At 36.2% G+C, this 21,250-nt stretch overlaps 1 protein-coding gene across 1 annotated transcript in view; it reads right to left on the reverse strand.

Moving 5' to 3' along the window:
• LOC136025851 (protein HGH1 homolog) overlaps positions 1-21,250 on the reverse strand; it is a 62,154-nt gene that overhangs the window by 10,596 nt on the left and 30,308 nt on the right. The window contains exons 4-5 of the mRNA XM_065701875.1: positions 18,042-18,232; positions 10,421-10,554 (exon numbers count right to left, since the gene is read on the reverse strand). Of these exons, the coding sequence (XP_065557947.1) occupies positions 10,421-10,554; positions 18,042-18,232 (325 nt within the window). The remainder of the gene's footprint in view (positions 1-10,420; positions 10,555-18,041; positions 18,233-21,250) is intronic.

A 21,250-nucleotide genomic window follows, 5' to 3' on the forward strand; every position in this document is an offset into this window, starting at 1 on the left:
TTCCAAGCAGCCCCAAGCAACCGCTAAAAGTGTATTCCAAGCAGCACCAAGCAACAGCTGAAAGTGTATTCCAAGCAGCACCAAGCAACAGCTGAAAGTGTATTCCAAGCAGCCCCAAGCAACAGCTGAAAGTGTATTCCAAGCAGCTCCAAGCAACAGCTGAAAGTGTGTTCCAAGCAGCCCCAAGCAACAGCTGAAAATGTATTCCAAGCAGCCCCAAGCAACAGCTGAAAGTGTATTCCAAGCAGCACCAAGCAACAGCTGGTGCTGGTTAGGTTATTTTTTTTTGTTCAAAATTGAATCTACCAGTAGCGCCGATTGGTGGGGCGTAGTGGGAAGGGGATGGAATTTATCTCCTTCCCTTCAAAGATTATGAAAAAGGACCTCTGTCATATTTTCATCAAACATACCTGTCTTTGGTATTTTCAATGAAAAAATCCCTCTTCCTAGATTTTGAAAAATGAATCCTCCCCCCCCCCCCCAATTTCATGAATTGAAACCAATGGACCTACGCAAAAGATGTATACACTTGGAGGGGGATTCTGTCCCCCTAATAATATCCAACGATAATAATACCTATTCGTGTCTCTCCATCGGTAGATCCCGACTAATACCCGATGGAAATGGTTCAGTTACGTTAAATAAATGAGTCCGGATCCCAGGAAAATCAAAAAAGCTATGTAAATGGCATGTTAGTGCTTTCATTTATAGATGTGCTACTGGGATCATTAATTAATATTTATTTATTTTTTTCTCGAAAAAGGCTTCATATTTTTTTTGGGAAAACTGATATCTTGGGATATTTTCGTATACACAACGATCTAGATAGGTCAGAAGTCAAAGAAAATTCGTTAAGAACCTTAATTTTGGTTTCTACAAGTGACCTCATGTGATATGCTAGTGCACCATATAAGCATATATTATGACATCATGAGGTTATATGGGTACTGTGCAAAATCGTGGGCTTGTCTCGTCGTTTTTCATGCGTAATAACATTATCTCTATAGATAGATAGATAGATAGGAGTATTTCAAAAACCCATGGGCCATATACACATAAAAATATAAATAAATAACGAACAAGCAAGGAAATTAACAACAGTACGAACACGCACAAAAAACTGAATTCAACGCAAAAAGTGCCTAATCTAACTACAAAAGAAATTAGTCATATAAAACTTTTTCTTCTTATTAAGGATTTATCTATATATACTCCCACTCGAAATATTGTGGTTGGGCTACTATTTTGTAGAATACCCGGAAGCATCAAGTTAATCCATGCAAATAAATTTCCCGTAAATCCAAGAGCACCGGGCATTTCCGGAGAAAATGATCCAAGTCTTCATCATCATCTTTACAAAGGGGACAAGCATACCGCCTATCAGGACCAACTATCATTTTATTTTTGTCGAACGTTTTTTGCCTGTTCTGGATTGGAAGACAATTCGCCCTAAGCTGAATCCAACGACGTAGAATCATAGCCGGTAAATTAAATTTAAAATAAACTTCCTCTCCAAAACTAGGTTTTGCCTGATTATAATGTTGTAGGGTTGTAGAATCTAAAACCAGCCCTTGCCAATGCTGAATTTCCTGACTCGCTAATATAAATCGTACCTGGCTTTCTAAATTTATTGGTACATCACTAGAGCAAAGACCATTATTCCATAAATAAGGCATTCCTACTTTTTCTAGTAATGATTTAATTTGGGATGGCCACGAGGTTTTTAAACCACATTTCAACATCTCTTCATATGCCACTCTTACTAGTCTATCTTCATTACTCTTAGTTAACTTCAACCAGAATCTAAGCATTAAAATATACCTACGTAGCTTTAAAGAAAACAGGCCCATATCACCTTTCAGAATCTGTGAATGAGTTGTCTGATATTACCCTGTATTACCCTGAAAGCGCACAAAACAGGTGTGACCTAGTTTTCCACCTCCAAACAACGGTTGATACACTTAGAAGCCGATATAGCAGTCCTGCTTTTATAATTGCTGGTGATTTTAACCAGACAAAGAAAGCTTGTCTAGCCTCCAATCTTTCTGTTAATCAGATTGTGAATATTCCCACTCACTCATCTGGCAGTACCCTTGATCTGATCTTTACAAACACTGAGGACCTATACCATCCCCCGACGTCACTTGGACCAGTTGGCTTGTCTGATCACTAAGCCCTGTTTCTCAAAGCCAAGAGTTCTGCGAGAAAATGCAAGACATCACGGATCACTACTAGACCAATAACTGACTCTGCAATCCGTGAATTTGGCCGTTGGATTTTTTATATATATAAAAAATCCATTTTTATATATATAGACTTATTTTTATATATATAGACTAGCTGTTGGGGTGGCGCGAAGCGCCACCAGACCCCCTCCCCCCGCCCGCGTAAGTCGTTACGCGCCATATTAGTTACTCGCCATTGTAGTTGTGTCCCTGTGTCCCACCTGTGAATATAGATAGATATATATATATTTTTAACTACGTAAAACTTGCGAATATACAACATTCTTGGCTGTCCCATTGTCTGTGCATATAAATAGACTGTCAGGTTTACCGACTCTTGAACATGCAACATATAATTGTCCATGGGAAAAACAATCTGTATTCAGATCTATACCTCATCATTCTAATAATTGCCCTTGAGCTTTGTTGATGGTAATTGCTAATCGAACATTCCCTGTGTCCCCGTCGTCATTTATATATCCCCCTGTGCCCCCCGGCGTCCCCGTTGTAGTTGTTTCCCTGTGTCCCGGTCGTCATTTGTGTCCCGGTGTCCCAGTCTGTAATTTCTCTTTGAGTGTCGCGGTCGAAATTATTATTCCCTGTGTCCCGGTCGTCATTTTTGTCCCGGTCGTCATTTGTGTTCCGGTGTCCCGGTCTGTAATTTCTCTTTGAGTGTCCTGGTCGTCATTTATATTCCCTGTGTCCCGGTCGTCATTTGTGTCCCGGTGCTTTGTTGATGGTGATTGCTAATCGAACATTCCTTGTGTCCCGGTCGCTTTCTCTTTGAGTGTCCCGGTCGTCATTTATATTCCCTATGTCCCGGTGTCCCGGTCGTCATTTGTGTCCCGATGTCCCGGTCTGTAATTTCGTCAGTCGACAAACATGACGTCAGTCGACACACAAACATGACGTCACTCGACACACAGACAACTTATTTTTATATATATAGATAGATGTCCCGGTGTCCCGGTCGTCATTTGTGTCCCGATGTCCCGGTCTGTAATTTCGTCAGTCGACAAACATGACGTCAGTCGACACACAAACATGACGTCACTCGACAGACACACAGACAACTTATTTTTATATATATATATATATAGATATATACGTATATATATATATACTAGCTGTTAGGGTGGCGCTTCGCGCCACCCCAACACCTAGTTGGTGGGGGCGCTTCGCGCACCCCCCAAGCCCCCCCCGCGCGCGTAAGTCGTTACGCGCCATATTAGTTACGCGCCATTGTAGTTGTGTCCCTATGTCCCACCTGTGAATATAGATATATATATATATATATATATATATATATATATATATATATATATATATATATATATATATATATATATATATATATATATATATATATATATATATGTTTTTAACTACGTAAAACTTGCGAATGTACAACATTCTTTGCTGTCCCATTGTCTGTGCATATAAATAGAATGTCAGGTTTAACGACTCTTGAACATGCAACATATAATGGTCCATCGGAAAACAATCCGTATTCAGATCTATACCTCAAGATTCTAATGATTGCCCTTGAGCTTTGTTGATGGTGATTGCTAATCGACGATTCCCTGTGTCGCCATCGTCATTTATATATCCCCCTGAGCCCCCCGGCGTCCCTGTTGTAGTTGTGTCCCTGTGTCCCGGTCGTCATGTCCCGGTGTCCCGGTCGTCATTTGTGTCCCGGTCTGTATATACATTCGTTTTTGAATTTGTCTTTTTTTAGGTTTTAGTTTTTTACCTTTTTTTAGTTTTTTTTTCTTTTTTTAGTTTTGTTTTTCTCCTTTATTTTTCATTTTTTTTCTTTTTCATTTTATTTTCTTTTTTAGTTTTTTTTTAGCTTTTTAGCTTTTTTAGTTTTTTATTAATTTTTAGTTTTTTTTTCTTTTTATTTTTTTGTAGTTTTTACCTTTTTTTAGTTTTTAATTTTTTTTACTTATGTCCTGGTCGTCATTTATACTCCCTGTGTCCCAGTCGTCATTTGTATCCCGGTGCTTTGTTGATGGTGATTGCTAATCGAACATTCCTTGTGTCCCGGTCGTCATTTATATTCCCTATGTGCCGGTGTCCCGGTCGTCATTTGTGTCCCGATGTCCCGGTCTGTAATTTCGTCAGTCGAAAATATGACGTCAGTCGACACAGAAACATGACGTCACCTGACAGATCCACAGACAGACAACTTATTTTTATATATATAGATAGATAGATATATAAATATACTAGCTGTTGGGGTGGCGCTTCGCGCCACCCCAACACCTAGTTGGTGGGGCGCTTCGCGCCCCCCCAAGCCCCCACGCGCGCGTAAGTCGTTACGCGCCATTGTAGTTGTGTCCCTGTGTCCCACCTGTGAATATAGATAGATTTATATATGTGTTTCAAACTACGTAAAAATTGCGAATATACAACATTCTTGGCTTTCCCATTGTCTGTGGATATACAAAGCCGTATGTACTAATAATGACGTCATATGCAAACGCTCTTTTTACAAACAAACAAACATGCATACACACAACTCGTTTTTATATAGATAGATAGATAGATAGATACAATACAAATTAACTGCGTAAAACTTGCGAATATACAACATTCTTCGCTGTCCAATTGTCGCTGCATATAAATAGATTGTCAGGTTTACCGACCCTCGAACATGCAACGTACAATTGTCCATGGGAAAAACAATCAGTATTAAGATCTATACCACATTTTTCTAATGATTGACCTTGAGCTTTGTTAATGGTGATTGCAAATGCTAATCGAATTGGGAATTGCAATCTTTTAAATTGAAAAGGCAGATCCGTTGGAATCATGGGAATGCGAGGAATAAGAACAGCCTCACCCTCAAAAGGCCCTGACAAGATTGTGGCCTCTATTAGGTTTTCCATTGTTTTTTTTACGGCAAGTCGCGTGCCATTGCAAAGCTTTGGTGGGTTGATATTTCTTAAAAGTATTATTGGTACGCCTATTTTTAGTTGTAGCACGTGTGGTGGAAACCCTGAAGGATCTATGGAATTTAAAAATTCAGATGGATAATTAACCGCTACATTTGGTTCCAAAACTGTGTCGACTGACTTGTAAAGGACTGCCTGGTCTCGAATCTTGGTCAAAACAATATTGTTGATTTCGTGGACGTCTATATTTTTGGGTGCGAGAATCACTCTTTCACTTAGCCATTTATTATTTTTATAATTTTTTAGAATATTCGGAAATACTTTTTCAATCAATTCATTTTTGGACGTCACTAAATTACAGAAATCAGCAGGTAGTTGTATACGTCCTGAAATTGAGTCTACTGGGAGCTTTCTGTTTCCAATTGCCAGCAATTGATCTGAAAATGTTTGACCAGAGTCTTGCGAATATACAACATTCTTGGCTTTCCCATCGTCTGTGCATATACAAAGCCGTATGTACTAATAATGACGTCATATGCAAACGCTCTTTTTACAAACAAACAAACATGCATACACACAACTCGTTTTTATATAGATAGATAGATAGATAGATAGATACAATACAAATTAACTGCGTAAAACTTGCGAATATACAACATTCTTCGCTTTTTTATATAGATAGATAGATAGATACAATACAAATTAACTGCGTAAAACTTGCGAATATACAACATTCTTCGCTGTCCAATTGTCGCTGCATATAAATAGATTGTCAGGTTTACCGACCCTCGAACATGCAACGTACAATTGTCCATGGCAAAAACAATCAGTATTAAGATCTATACCACATTTTTCTAATGATTGACCTTGAGCTTTGTTAATGGTGATTTCAAATGCTAATCGAATTGGGAATTGCAATCTTTTAAATTGAAAAGGCAGATCCGTTGGAATCATGGGAATGCGAGGAATAAGAACAGCCTCACCCTCAAAAGGCCCTGTCAAGATTGTGGCCTCTATTAGGTTTTCCATTGTTTTTTTTTACGGCAAGTCGCGTGCCATTGCAAAGCTTTGGTGGGTTGATATTTCTTAAAAGTATTATTGGTACGCCTATTTTTAGTTGTAGCACGTGTGGTGGAAACTCTGAAAGATCTATGGAATTTAAAAATTCAGATGGATAATTAACCGCTTCATTTGGTTCCAAAACTGTGTCGACTGACTTGTAAAGGACTGCCTGGTCTCGAATCTTGGTCGAAACAATATTGTTGATTTCGTGGACGTCTATATTTTTGGGTGCGAGAATCGCTCTTTCACTTAGCCATTTATTATTTTTATAATTTATTAGAATATTCGGAAATACTTTTTCAATCAATTCATTTTTGGACGTCACTAAATTACAGAAATCAGCAGGTAGTTGTATACGTCCTGAAATTGAGTCTACTGGGAGCTTTCCGTTTCCAATTGCCAGCAATTGATCTGAAATGTTTGACCAGAGTCATCGTTTTGCAATCGGACACGCATATTTGTAGTTAATTTTAATATTTTTAGGTGTGCCCATAAATTAGAATTTTTCAGGCAAGCATTCATTTCCTTGCTGTTCTTTTGATTCCTCGGCACGCTTTCTTTTCTGACTTTCTCTATCAGCAGCAAGTTTTTTGGCATAGACTCTTTGAGCATCTTCATCGGCTTTTGCCATTGTAAGTTCATCAGTCATTGTAAACTTAAACATTAATAGATTTCTACGTGAACATATGTCTTAAATATCTTGAATGACGTCACCGTCAAAGCAAAAATGACGACAACTAATTTCATGACGTCAGTCAACACAGAAACATGACGTCACCTGATCCACAGACAGACAGACAGACAGACAACTTATTTTTATATATATCTATATATATAAAAATAAGTTGTCTGTCTGTCTGTGGATCAGGTGACGTCATGTTTCTGTTGTTGACTGTGCCAGGAGGTACTGGTAAAACGTTTGTGATAAAACTGATTCTGGCATCAATTCGATCAAAAAATGATATAGCGTTGGCAATTGCGTCGTCCTGAATAGCCGCAACATTGCTGCCTGGTGGAAGAACTGCTCATTCCGCTTTGAAATTGCCTCTGAACTTGCATTCTACAGAAACTCCCACGTGCAATATTTCCAAATCATCTGGGATGGGTAAAGTATTGCAGCAATGCAAACTTATTATTTGGGATGAGTGCACAATGGCACACAAAAAATCGCTCGAGGCTCTGGATCAATGCTTGAAAGATTTGCGAGGGAAGTCGAAACCCTTTGGCAGCACATTAATATTGCTTGCGGGAGATTTCAGGCAAACATTACCTATAATACCTAGATCAACTCCTGCAGACGAAATGAATGCTTGCCTGAAAAATTCTAATTTATGGGCACACGTAAAAACATTAAAATTAACTACAAATATGCGTGTCCGATTGCAAAACGATGACTCTGGTCAAACATTTTCAGATCAATTGCTGGCAATGGGAAACGGAAAGCTCCCAGTAGACTCAATTTCAGGACGTATACAACTACCTGCTGATTTCTGTAATTTAGTGACGTCCAAAAATGAATTGATTGAAAAAGTATTTCCGAATATTCTAAAAAATTATAAAAATAATAAATGGCTAAGTGAAAGAGCGATTCTCGCACCCAAAAATATAGACGTCCACCAAATCAACAATATTGTTTTGACCAAGATTCGAGACCAGGCAGTCCTTTACAAGTCAGTCGACACAGTTTTGGAACCAAATGAAGCGGTTAATTATCCATCTGAATTTTTAAATTCCATAGATCTTTCAGGGTTTCCACCACACGTGCTACAACTAAAAATAGGCGTACCAATAATACTTTTAAGAAATATAAACCCACCAAAGCTTTGCAATGGCACTCGACTTGCCGTAAAAAAAACAATGGAAAACCTAATAGAGGCCACAATCTTGACAGGGCCTTTTGTGGGTGAGGCTGTTCTTATTCCTCGCATTCCCATGATTCCAACGGATCTGCCTTTTCAATTTAAAAGATTGCAATTCCCAATTCGATTAGCATTTGCAATCACCATTAACAAAGCTCAAGGTCAATCATTAGAAAAATGTGGTATAGATCTTAATACTGATTGTTTTTCCCATGGACAATTGTACGTTGCATGTTCGAGGGTCGGTAAACCTGACAATCTATTTATATGCAGCGACAATTGGACAGCGAAGAATGTTGTATATTCGCAAGTTTTACGCAGTTAATTTGTATTTTGGAACCAAATGAAGCGGTTAATTATCCATCTGAATTTTTAAATTCCATAGATCCTTCAGGGTTTCCACCACACGTGCTACAACTAAAAATAGGCGTACCAATAATACTTTTAAGAAATATCAACCCACCAAAGCTTTGCAATGGCACGCGACTTGCCGTAAAAAAAACATTGGAAAACCTAATAGAGGCCACAATCTTGACAGGGCCTTATGAGGGTGAGGCTGTTCTTATTCCTCGCATTCCCATGATTCCAACGGATCTGCTTTTTCAATTTAAAAGATTGCAATTCCCAATTCGATTAGCATTTGCAACCACCATCAACAAAGCTCAAGGGCAATCACTAGAAAAATGCGGTATAGATCTTAATACAGATTGCTTTACCAATGTACAATTGTATGTTGCATCTTTGAGGGTCGGTAAACCTGACAATTTATTTATACGCACAGACAATGGGACAGCGAAGACTGTTGTATATTCACAAGTTTTACGTAGTTAATTTGTATTGTATCTATCTATCTATCTATCTATATAAAAACGAGTTGTGTGTATGCATGTTTGTTTGTTTGTAAAAAGAGCGTTTGCATATGACGTCATTATTAGTACATACGGCTTTGTATATGGACAGACAATGGGAAAGCCAAGAATGTTGTATATTCGCAATTTTTACGTAGTTTGAAACACATATATAAATCTATCTATATTCACAGGTGGGACACAGGGACACAACTACAATGGCGCGTAACTAATATGGCGCGTAACGACTTACGCGCGCGGGGGGGCTTGGGGGGGTCGCGAAGCGCCCCACCAACTAGGTGTTGGGGTGGCGCGAAGCGCCACCCCAACAGCTAGTAGATATATATATATTTTCTTTTTAGTTTTTTTGTAGTTTTTACCTTTTTTATTTTTTTTCTTCTTTTGTATTAATGCTAAAGCCAAGGTTCAAACCTGGAGCCTCTCGGACCTGGAACCTGAAACATAACGCTTTACCAACTCAGCTACTTCGGCTTGAATACATTCGTTTTGAGCAGCTTCCTCGGGTGTTGCCATTGTAGGTTCTTCAGTCATTTTACAATTAGAAATTTCTCTTTCAACGGTCTTCTTACAATTAAAAATTTGTCTTTGAACGATATTCTTAAATACCTGTGTCCTGGTCGTCATTTATATTCCCTGTGTCCCGATCGTCATTTGTGTCCCGGTATCCCAGTCTGTAATTTCTCTTTGAGTGTCCCGGTCGTTATTTATATTCCCTCTGTCCCGGTCGTCATTTGTGTCCCGGTCTGTAATTTCTCTTTGAGTGTTTTTTTTCTTTTTAGTATTTTTTAGTTTTTTACATTTTTTCTTTTTTCAGTTTTCTTTTTCTTCTTTATTTTTCAGCTTCACTATGAAATACATATCGCCGAACCTTTGTTTTTTAACTAAAATCTGGTAGGCATTGATGACCTTATCCAAGTCAAAATCCCAAACCCAATCATCATCGCTATCATTTTCAGTTTTGATATGTTTTGACTCTCGCTGTCCAGGTGGATCTTCACCTAACTGCGCGGTTTTGCGTTCTTTAGCCTCAAGCCTGTTTCCTTGCTGTTCTTTTGATTCCTCGGCACGCTTTCTTTTCTGACTTTCTCTATCAGCAGCAAGTTTTTTGGCATAGACTCTTTGAGCATCTTCATCGGCTTTTGCCATTGTAAGTTCATCAGTCATTTTAAACTTAAACATTAATAGATTTCTACGTGAACATATATGTCTTAAATATCTTTAATGACGTCACCGTCATAGCAAAAATGACGACAACTAACTTCATGACGTCAGTCGACACAGAAACATGACGTCACCTGATCCACAGACAGACACACAGACAGACAACTTATTTATATATATATATATATATATATATATATATATATATATATATATATATATATATATATATATATATATATATATATATATATATATATATATATATATATGTATATATAGTTTTTTAATTATTGGTTAAAAAGATATCAAAAAAGAGAAAAAGATAAAAAGCAAATTCTCACTTGATTAGAATATCCACGAGATTTTCACAGGCAATAATACAGTTAGGGTCCTTTTCCCACTTGTGTAATTCTCTAAGGATATAATAAGTTCCATTATCTCGCAAAAATTGTCGTCCATCTTTAGTTGCGCATAACTAAAATCAAAATTAAAAAAAATACAAACTAATCTTTGCTTCTGCAAATAGTATGATTAAGCCATCATTTGTACACTTTTTTTTTCTTAGAGCGACATAGCTAAATTTGCTCCTGTGTTTCCAGAAAAAAAAACAACCAGAAATTCATTAATCTAGAAAAAAAAGATCACGCTATAAGTTACCATAATATAATAATAATAATAATATAAAGTTATTACCCACAAAAAGCAAAAACAACAATATCTCTCAACTAATTTTAAAGTATTCTCTGTATAAAAACTTGCCGCCTGTTCCGCTAACAAGGAATTCACTTCCGTTTTTACTTCATCATCACCATTGTAACGTTTGCCACTGAAGTATTGCTTGAGGTGGAGAAACGGATGGTAATCACTCAGCTCAAGATCAGGACTGTCTGAATTGCGCGTGATCTAAAACTTTCCTGCCAAAACTGTCCAACAAATTACGGGTCTGACCAGCAGTGTTAGGTTTGAAGAAGGACAATTTCCTATGTCAGCATGTTTTTTTTTTTTTTTTTTTTTTTTTTTTTTTTTTTTTTTTTTTTTTTTTTTAATTTCTCTGCGGAGCTTCCTGAGGCTTAGGTAGCATGCTTCTGTATTGATAGTGGTTCCTCCGTTGCATGAAGTCGACAAAAAACACCATGCATGTTCCCAAACACCCACGCCATGATTTTACGCTGGGAGAGAGGATGTTCGGCCTTCAAATTTTTTGGGAATTGTGTGTGTTTCCATTCCATGTTCTGTTGCCTCGATTTGGTCGTGATATAGGAAACCCATGTTTCGTCTCCAGTTCAACCGGTTGCCACCTAAGTAGCATCCGTTAAAAAGATGACGACGACATAAAAACAGCAGTGAACTCTTGGTTATTTGAGCCGGCGGCAAGTTTTTCTGAAGACTACTTACAAATTAGTTGAGAGGTATGATATGTCTTTAAAAAAAATTGGCAACTATGTTGAAAAATAGAGTAGAGTATGCACTTTCCGAAAATAAATTTACCTTTTCGAAATAATCTTTCGTTGTTTCCTTATGTTCAAACGAACCTTTATTAAAAACAAAAATGCAAGACTATACTACAAGGTTAATGAAATTCTCTTTCTATATGGGAGGATTCGAGTTCATTGCTGTAAATGGCAATGAATTTTATCTCTTTCCATCACCCGCTTTAAAAGTGTAGTTACTGTTCATTTTCCCCGGGTTTGAGTTCCGGAAGAGTGACCCGGCTACTGTAGTCCAAGGACTCTATTCCACGTCATGGAATAGCGAAGTCAAGTCCAGGTTGCAGTAGTCAAATTCAAAATACTGAATCCTATGGACGCATATGAAAAATGAATTCAGGCTTTGATCTGTGAGGACATAAGCTGGATTATACTCTGTACATAATTGGACTGCGTAATACGTGAAACTGTTGAAAGTAAGACAATTACGAAATATTAATCATTTTCTGATAACGAAATATTATAACTTACCGTCATATTCCACGTCATGGAATAGCGAAGTCGAGCCCAGGTTGCAGTAGTCAAATTCAAAATACTTACATAAAATTAATCATAGCTTGACAATATGGCGACAAGAGAATGATCTTAACTACCGCAGGGCCTGGAACGGTTTCTGGGACAGTTCTTCGTTTGAATCAAAGGTATAAGTTTGGAAACAAACTCACCTCTAGCATCAGAATTGCATCCTGAATCTAAATATGGCATTAATTTTCGTCGTAAATTCGATTTTAACCTAACTTAACCTAATATAACCTAACCTATCGTTTCTAACCTTACCCAAATATATAGCCCATAGGTACTTGTTAACAACCCAGAACACACTCGAGAAGTTTGCTTTGTTAGATCTGAGTAAACCAATTTTTCCCTCGCATTCAGTAATAATTAGCTTATTCATTCGTGAAATAAACTACAATGCAGCTATATTTTAATTAGACATTTAGTATATAGCGATGGTAACGTTTGGTATTTAATATAATGTGTTCTGGACGGCCTGCTTTTCCACAATTCTTTGGTGTAGTTTCCATGATGTTGTTACTAAAGTATTATATTTTCATCATATTCTGGTATTACATAAAAAACTAGTTTTTTTAACTGAAAGTAAGGAGCGACATTAAAACTTAAAACGAACAGAAATTACTCCGTATATGAAATTGGTTGTCCCCTCCGCAATCCCTTGCTCTTTATGCTAAAGTTTTTAATTGTTTTAAAAAACAGAATTGTGGCAAAGAGTCAAACTTTAGCGTAAAGAGCAAGGGATTGCGGAGGGGACAACCCATTTCATATACGGAGTAATTTCTGTTCGTTTTAAGTTTTAATGTCGCTCCTTACTTTCAGTTAAAAAAACTAGTTTTTTTTATGTAATTCCTGAACGTTTTTGAATTAATACATGTTTGATTTTGGCTCTCCACACATAAATTATTAAAATGAAATTTGCATATTAATTCTTTTTTTGGCTAAATGGCTTTCTCTTAGTTTTGATCAGGCGATTTTGAGAAATAAGGGGTGGGGAAAGCCTAGTTGCCCTGCAATTTTTCGGCTACATAAAAAGGCAACTATAAATTTTTATTTTTAACGAATGTTTTTATTAGTAAAAAATTTACGTAACTTAAGAATTAGCTTACGTAACAAACTTTTATATTCTTAAATTTTTATTATGTATATGAGGGAGTTTGTACCCTCGTTAATACCTCGCTCTTTGCACTAAATCGTAAGTTTTGTCCCAATTCTTTAAGAATGACCCCTGAATCCGAAAGGCCGTAGAATAAATAGTTGAAATTACTAAAAATACAATAGCATAAAGAGTGAGGTATTTATCTCCTCCTAAATACCTCGCTCTTTATGCTAAAGTATTTTTAGAACCCCTCATATGCGTAATAATCTCTGTTCGTTTTAAGTTTCAATGCTACGCCTTACTTTCAATTGAAAAAACTTCTCCATGTTTATTTTTTCATTGTTTTTTTTATAGTAATTTTAGAAAATCCTGCGCCCTTTCCATTGAATTTCTGTTCCCCCATGACATATTTCTCCAAGGAAAGATCCTCCCACATAGCTCCCTCCCCTCAACCCCACCCCCAAAACCAAAAAAAAATCCCCTGAAAATGCTGTACCCTTCCCAGTAACCATTATTATATGTAAACACTGGCCGAAGTTTGTAACTTGCAGCCCCTCCCCCAGGGACTGTGGGAGAGTAAGTCATTCCCAAAGACATAGTTATTTTGGTTTTTGACTATGCGGAACAAAATGGCTATCACAAAATTTTGATCCGTTAACTTTGGAGAAAAAATGAGCGTGGGAGGGGGCCTAGGTGCCATCCATTTTTTTTGGTCACTTAAAAAGGGCACTAGAACTTTTCATTTCCTTTAGAATGAGCCCTCTTACGACATTCTAGGACCACTTGGTCGATACGATGACCCCTGGAAAAACAAAAAAAAAAAAACAAAAAAAAAAAAAACAAACAAATAAACACGCACCCGTGACTTGTCTTCTGGCAAAAAATACGAAATTCCACATTTTTGTAGATAGGAGCTTGAAACTTCTACAATAGGATTCTCTGATACGCTGAATCTGATGGTGTGATTTTCGTTAAGATTCTATGACTTTTAGGGGTTGTTTCCCCCTATTTTTTAAAATAAGGCAAATTGTCTCAGGCTCGTAACTTTTGATGGGTAAGACTAAACTTGATTAAACTTATATATTTAAAATCAACATTAAAATGCGATTCTTTTGATGTAGCTATTGATATCAAAAACCCATTTTGTAGAGTTTTGGTTGCTATTTAGCCGGGTCGCTCCTTACTACAGTTCGTTACCACGAACTGTTTGATAATTCGTCATGATTAATCTAACTTCGCTTCTTGAGTGTGTTCTGGATTGTTAACAAGCTCCAGTTCATTTTATATATTGCCCGTGCATTTTTTGCTCCTCGATTTCATCGCAGCTGATTCGATTAAAAGGTAAACCAGTTTTAACAAGATTGACGCTTTAGCTTCATTATTTTATGCTCTTTCCAAATATCATGGATCCTTTTCTGAAATGCACCCCCGCCCCTCATGATGGTTTTAGACATAACCTGAGAATAAATAAAAAGCTAAAAGAAAACACAATGAAATTCGTCCTTTAAAATATGCAGGATGTTTTTATTAGCCATGTTTCCTTTCATTTTTATCCATTGTTTGCATCATTTTATATAATTCTTCAGTAAATACTGCACTTAATGACAGACAATATAGATTCCATGCCATGGGATGACAAACTGAAATTCTTCGAGTCTACGCAAGCTTCAGGTTATACGACGCATCAAGAGATGAAAAAATTTACATTATTAGAGGCATATGGGACCATTACGGGGGTATATTGTCAGAAAAGCAAGAACGATATTTCAAAAGAGCATACAATAAAGACGCTAATGATACAAATCTTTATGCTTTGATATGTCTCGTTATGGAGACTGTAAACACTAAGCTGATGCCCATTTTTTGAGAATAAATGCCCATTTTCAGCAAAAAAAATTATTCAAAAATTCCCAAATTAAACTTTGAAGTATAATTCAAAATGTCCAACCCTGTGGTGGCACAGGGAATTGATCTCGGTGTGGCAATCTGGAGCCCAGAGTTCAATCCCATCTGCCGCAGAGACTTGAACGGGTCCTCGTTTATATCAAAATATAAAAAACTAAATTCTAATTATGATACAGAATGGTTGCTGGTGAGTACCAAGGTTCGCTTTTGTTCTTCTTCTTGTTCTTCTGAATTAGTCTTCTTATCTTTTTTTTCTGCGTATGCTACAGTAGAATGATTTAATTAGTTCAACCACTACACACAATTCGCTTGATCTACTAGCAATGGTTATTTCTTTGATTTATTTGTTCCATTGTACAAATTGATGAAAATGAAGGTGTTATATAGAAAATCCAATATAGTTGCTGCAATACCCCCGGTAATTGACGATTTTTTTTTAGAAAGTAAGATCACTTAACAATAAACATGATTACAATAAACGACAACTGTTTGGTCTCTACAGGCCAAACCTTTTTTTAACACACCCTAGGAAGACAAAAGAATTATCTGAAACTAAAACATCATTTTTATTTATTGATATTCTTCATTTACAACAAATTTTTCACCTCAATATAGGCATATGGTTTTCAGAAATCTAACGTAGGGATAATTTTTTCAATAAAATGAAACTCTTGGTTGAAAATAAACATAGCCATTTATCAAGAGCAAGGAATAAGTTTCTTTTTTCTTTTATTAAAAATGAGAGATCAAGTCCAAGTTTAAGATATCAGCTTCCTGAGATTGCCAATAAATATAAACTACTTGATTTAATAAGTGAGTCAACGTCACTCTATACATATAAAAAGAAATTGAAAGAGATAGTTCTTTCTGCCTATAGTAGTAGGGACTGAATGTAAAGTGATTTATTTATAAATTAGCCAAGTCCCATCCGTGTCTACGAGTCGATTTTTTTTTCCGCTTCTTCTCTCTCGCTCTCTCTCTTTCTCTCTTTTTTATGTACTCCGTGTGAGTTATTGAGGTGTAATTCCTTCTTCTTTCTTCTCTCTCTATTATTAAAGGAGACAAAACGAGTTGCCTCCCTGTCTCCTTTGTAGAAGATTTATGTATATAGTTTCTTGTTTAATAAAGTCAAGTCAAGTCTAAGAGTGTTTTGGATATTATTTGTATTTGATTTTTTGTGAATAAACATAATTTTAACTTAAACTGGGTAAATATGATGGACCAAAAAGATTTTTGTGGAACAGCTGCCTCCTTGTTCTCCGCTATTAAAAGTCTTTTATAAATGCAGCTGCTATCAGTCATTGCTCCGCACGTTCACATCTTTCCGTCTGCACGTTCCGTCTGTCCTACACATTTAATAAGGTAGACTACTTGTTACAGACTGACTGCATTTTCACGGGCGCTATTTTATTGGTATTAAAACTACTACAAGACCCGTTGGTGTCAATTTAAGTAATTTAGAGGGCGGCAATATGAATTATCCAAATCTAGGCAGGGTGGCAAAATTGAAAATACTAAAAATGAAAATTTTTCAATAAAAATTGCCCAGATAGTATTTTTCTAAATCTACAAAGGAGAAAAATCTAGGGGGCCTATATGCCCTACCTTTCCCCCATAAATAACACCACTAACCAAAACGGTAAGTTTTTTTTTTTTTTTTAGAGCCCTAAGTGTGTTCTAGAAACCAATTCTAATTAATCGTAGTTAGTTACTTTTTTCTACCTTCATACTGAAATCCCTAATTATAATGAACTTTACCCTCTATATAACCTATAATACATTATAAAATTGGCTTTTTATGCTGATTTCAAATGCATAAAATTCACTAAGTTTAATCTTGCTCATCAAAAGATACGAGCATAAAAAAAATGCATGATTTTCCAAAAAGGGAGGAAACAACCCCTAAAACATCGACAAATCCTAATGAAAACCCGACCATCAGATACAGCATATCAGACAACCCTACTGTAAAGAGTTCAAGCTCCTGACCGCAAAGATATGGAATTCTGTATTTTTGCCGGAAGAAAGATCATGTTTATTTGTTGTTGATATTTTTTTCACAAATGTATAACACCATAATGATAAATCAGTCTGCACACACCATAAACCTATGGAAGATTCAAATTATTGTAATTGATGATAGCCTATAGCAGGTTGTTCTAAAACTCTCTTGTATATAATTTAATAATCAACACGTAAACCAACAATAACCATTGCGTACACAACACAAGCCATAACACCTAATCATAAACCAGCCTGCACACACAAAAACTTATGGAAGATCGAAAATATTGTAATTAATGATAGACAATAGCAGGCTGTTCTAAAACTCTCTTGTATATAATTTAAGAATCAATACGTAAAACAACAATAAACAGTGCGTACACACCACAAACCATAACACCGTAACCATAAACCAGTCTGCACACACAATAAGCCTATGGAAGATCGAAACTATTGTACCTAATGATAGACTATAGCAGGTCATTCTAAAACTCTCTTGTATATAATTTAAGAATAAATACGTAAACCAACAATAACCAGTGGGTAAACACCTCAAACCGTAATCATAAGCCAGTTTGCACACACCATAAACCTCTGGAATATTGAACTATTGTTATTAATGATAGAATATAGCAGATCGTTCCAAAACTTTCTGGTATATAATTTAAGAACCAATACATAAACCAGTAACAATCAGTGGCTACACACCACAAACCATGACACCGTAATAATAAACCAGTCTGCTAACACCATACACCCATGGAAGATTGAAACTATTGTAATTAATGATAGACTATAGCAGGCCGTTATAAAACTCCCTTATATATAATTTAGGAACCAATACGAAAACCAACAATATCCAGTGCGTACATATCACATGTCATAGCACAGTAATCATAAACCAGTCTGCTAAAACCATAAACCATAGAACTATAATGATAAGTGTGCACACACCTGTAACAAAGCTTCCAAAACCATTTTGCGGATATCTGGGTCCGGCTCTCGTTGCTTTTCACTTCCTAAATACTGCAGATCTGGTGGCAGTTCGTCATATTCCTCGTCTTTTAGCTCTTCTGGCCCGGCGAGTGGGAGCAAGAGATAGGGGAGTATATTTACTTCATTGCTCAGCAACCAGCTATGGGCATCTGTAAAAATTATTATTATGATTTGTTGAAGTACCTCCAACATTAATGAAAGCATCTTTTGCCCCCTGGCTCTATCTTAGCTCAATTCATACTTAAAAGCCAGGAATTTTATGATTTTTTTTTTGGTTATTAAAACAATGTTTGGGTAAAAACCTTTGCACAAAATGTTTGTGGACAATATTACCATCCTTAATCATGATACAAAACGAAAACAAGCGGAAACGAAGTCCGTACATTTGACGATGCTTTCCAATAGTAAAAATTAAAAATATATATTTGATCTTCTCTATGCTAATCGCAAGTTATGTCCTGTTTACACAATTGGTGTAAACTGGGTGAATACCCTCATTGTATGCTCTTATCTTTCGATTAATGCAGGGTTCTACCCCTGATGATTTTCCCCTATTTCTAGTGATTTTTAATGTTGCTTAGCGACTTTCTTCAAGCAAGTGATTTACAATGATTTTTGTTCCAAAACTAGTGATTTTTGCCTAAATCTAGTCATTTTTCACAAAGTAGTGCGTAGACTCATGATTCAATCAAAGAAATCATACAAAAAGCTAATTAATAAAATAAAACGCAAAATAGTGATTCACCACAGTACCTAATATGTTCCAGATTAGCATTCATGCAAATATACCGTCTTTGTAACTTCCCATTTCCCACCATATGTCCATCAAACAGTTCGTGGTAACGAACTGTAGTAAGGAGCGACCCGGCTCAATAGTAACCAAAACTCCAAAAAATGGAATTTTGATACCAATAGCTATATCAAAAGAATCGCATTTTAATGCTGGTTTTAAATATATAAGTTTCATCAAGTTTAGTCTTACCCATCAAAAGTTACGAGCCTGAGACAATTTGCGTTATTTTTAGCAAATAGGGGGAAACACCCCCTAAAAGTCATAGAATCTTAACGAAAATCACACCATCAGATTCAGCGTATCAGAGAACCCTATTGTAGAAGTTTCGAGCTCCTATCTACAAAAATGTGGAATTTTGCATTTTTTGCCAGAAGGCAGATCACGGATGCGTGTTTATTTGTTTTTTTGTTTTTTTTTTTGTTTTTTTTTCCCCAGGGGTGATCGTATCGACCCAGTTGTCCTAGAATGTTGCAAGAGGGCTCATTCTAACGGAAATGAAAAGTTTTAGTGCCCTTTTTAAGTGACCAAAAAAATTGGAGGGCACCTAGGCCCCCTCCCACGCTAATTATTTTCCCAAAGTCAACGGATCAAAATTCTGAGATAGCCATTTTATTCAGCGTAGTCGAAAAACCTTATAACTATGTCTTTGGGGACGACTTACTCCCCCACGGTCCCCGTGGGAGGGGCAACAAGTTACAAACTTTGACCTGTGCTTACATATAGTAATGGTTATTGGGAAGTATACAGGCGTTTTCAGGAGGATTTTTTTGGTTGGGGGGAGGGGTTGAGAAGAGGGGGATATGCTGGGGGAACTTTCATTCGAGAATTTGTCATGGGAGAAGAAAACTTCCATGAAGGGAGAGCAGGATTTACTAGCATTATTTAAAAAAAAAATTAAAAAATAAATGTGAAAAAGCTTTTTCACCTGGAAGTAAGGAACAGCAATTGTCGCTCCTTACTTTCAGTTAAAAAAACTCGTTTTTTTTATTTAATATTAGATATAAACCTCAGAGCGTTATCATCATCATAATGGACAAACCTAGCTAATCGCAAAATTGAAAAACATTCTATGCTTCCTTTTTTACAACACTTGCTTAGGTCGAATTTTTGTCATCATATTTATGTTTTTTTTCTATGTAATCTATCAGTTGTAAATTAGTTTTTTTTTCTATTAAAACCTTGGAAAAAGAAGTGAACGGTGGATATGAATACACCCTCTACATCTGCAAAAAAATAAGAAGGTAGGTGTACATTAACAATAGTTTTTAAAATGAAAAGAGAAATCATTGGAAAAGAAAATGGGACTTTTTATAATAATGGGGTTTGTAATATAACTAGATATATCAAATCAGTTGTAGTTTGATGATTGAAGTCGGTTGGAAGTAAGGTGGGGGGAGGTAGCTACTCTGGGAATTGTCTAATGGTTTTAATCTTTAATTGTAATATCCAACCGAAACTCCAATAATTCTCCGAATTCTATTATTTGTAATCACAACACCTAATAAGCGCAGATAAGGTCTTATTTTTTAAGTTGTTGGATTTATATGCTAACATATCAAACAGTTTGTGGTAACAAACTGTAAGAATGGAGTAACAAGACTCAATAGTAATCGAAACTCTAAAAAAGGAATTTTGATATCAATCGATATATCGTCAGCTTATTATATTGATTCCAAATGTATAAGATTCATTAAGCTTAGTTGTACCCCTAAAAGGGTAAGAAACTGAAAATTTGCCTGATTTTTGAAAGAGGAAGGAAAAACCCACTAAAAGTCAAAGAATTTTAATTAAAATCAAACCATTGGATTCGACGTATCAAAGAACCCTGTTGTAGAGGTTTCAAGACCCTTTCTGCAAGAGTGTCAAATTTTGTATGATTTGTCAGAAGAAAAACCACGGATGCGTGTCAATTTGTTTTTTTTCCCCAGGGGCGATCGTATCGAAACAAATGGTCCTAAAACATCGGAAGAAGGCTCATTTGAACGTAAATTAAAATTTTTGGTGTCCCTTTTATTTGACCAAAAAGATCGGACGGCTTTATGGTCCAATGTCCAAGAAATACCCCTTTTTCTCCAAAAAATATTCGATCAAAAGCTTAAGATAGCCATTTTAATAGCCACAAAGACAAATAATAGGTGACAGAATGCTTTGGAATTGCTTAACCTGGGCAACATATTTGCAAATTAGACAGAAGGGGTAAGGTTAGGTTACTTTACCCCTACAATCCCTTAATGTGCAAACATATAGCCCAAATTAAATTATTATATAAACTAAAGTATTATATTTTCATCATATTCTCGCAAATTTCAATAGGATTAACATAACTTTACTTCTTGGGTGTGTTTTGTATAATTAACAAGCACCTCTTTTTTTT

This window comes from Artemia franciscana, chromosome 4, assembly GCF_032884065.1.
Source record: "Artemia franciscana chromosome 4, ASM3288406v1, whole genome shotgun sequence".
NCBI lineage: Eukaryota > Metazoa > Arthropoda > Branchiopoda > Anostraca > Artemiidae > Artemia > Artemia franciscana.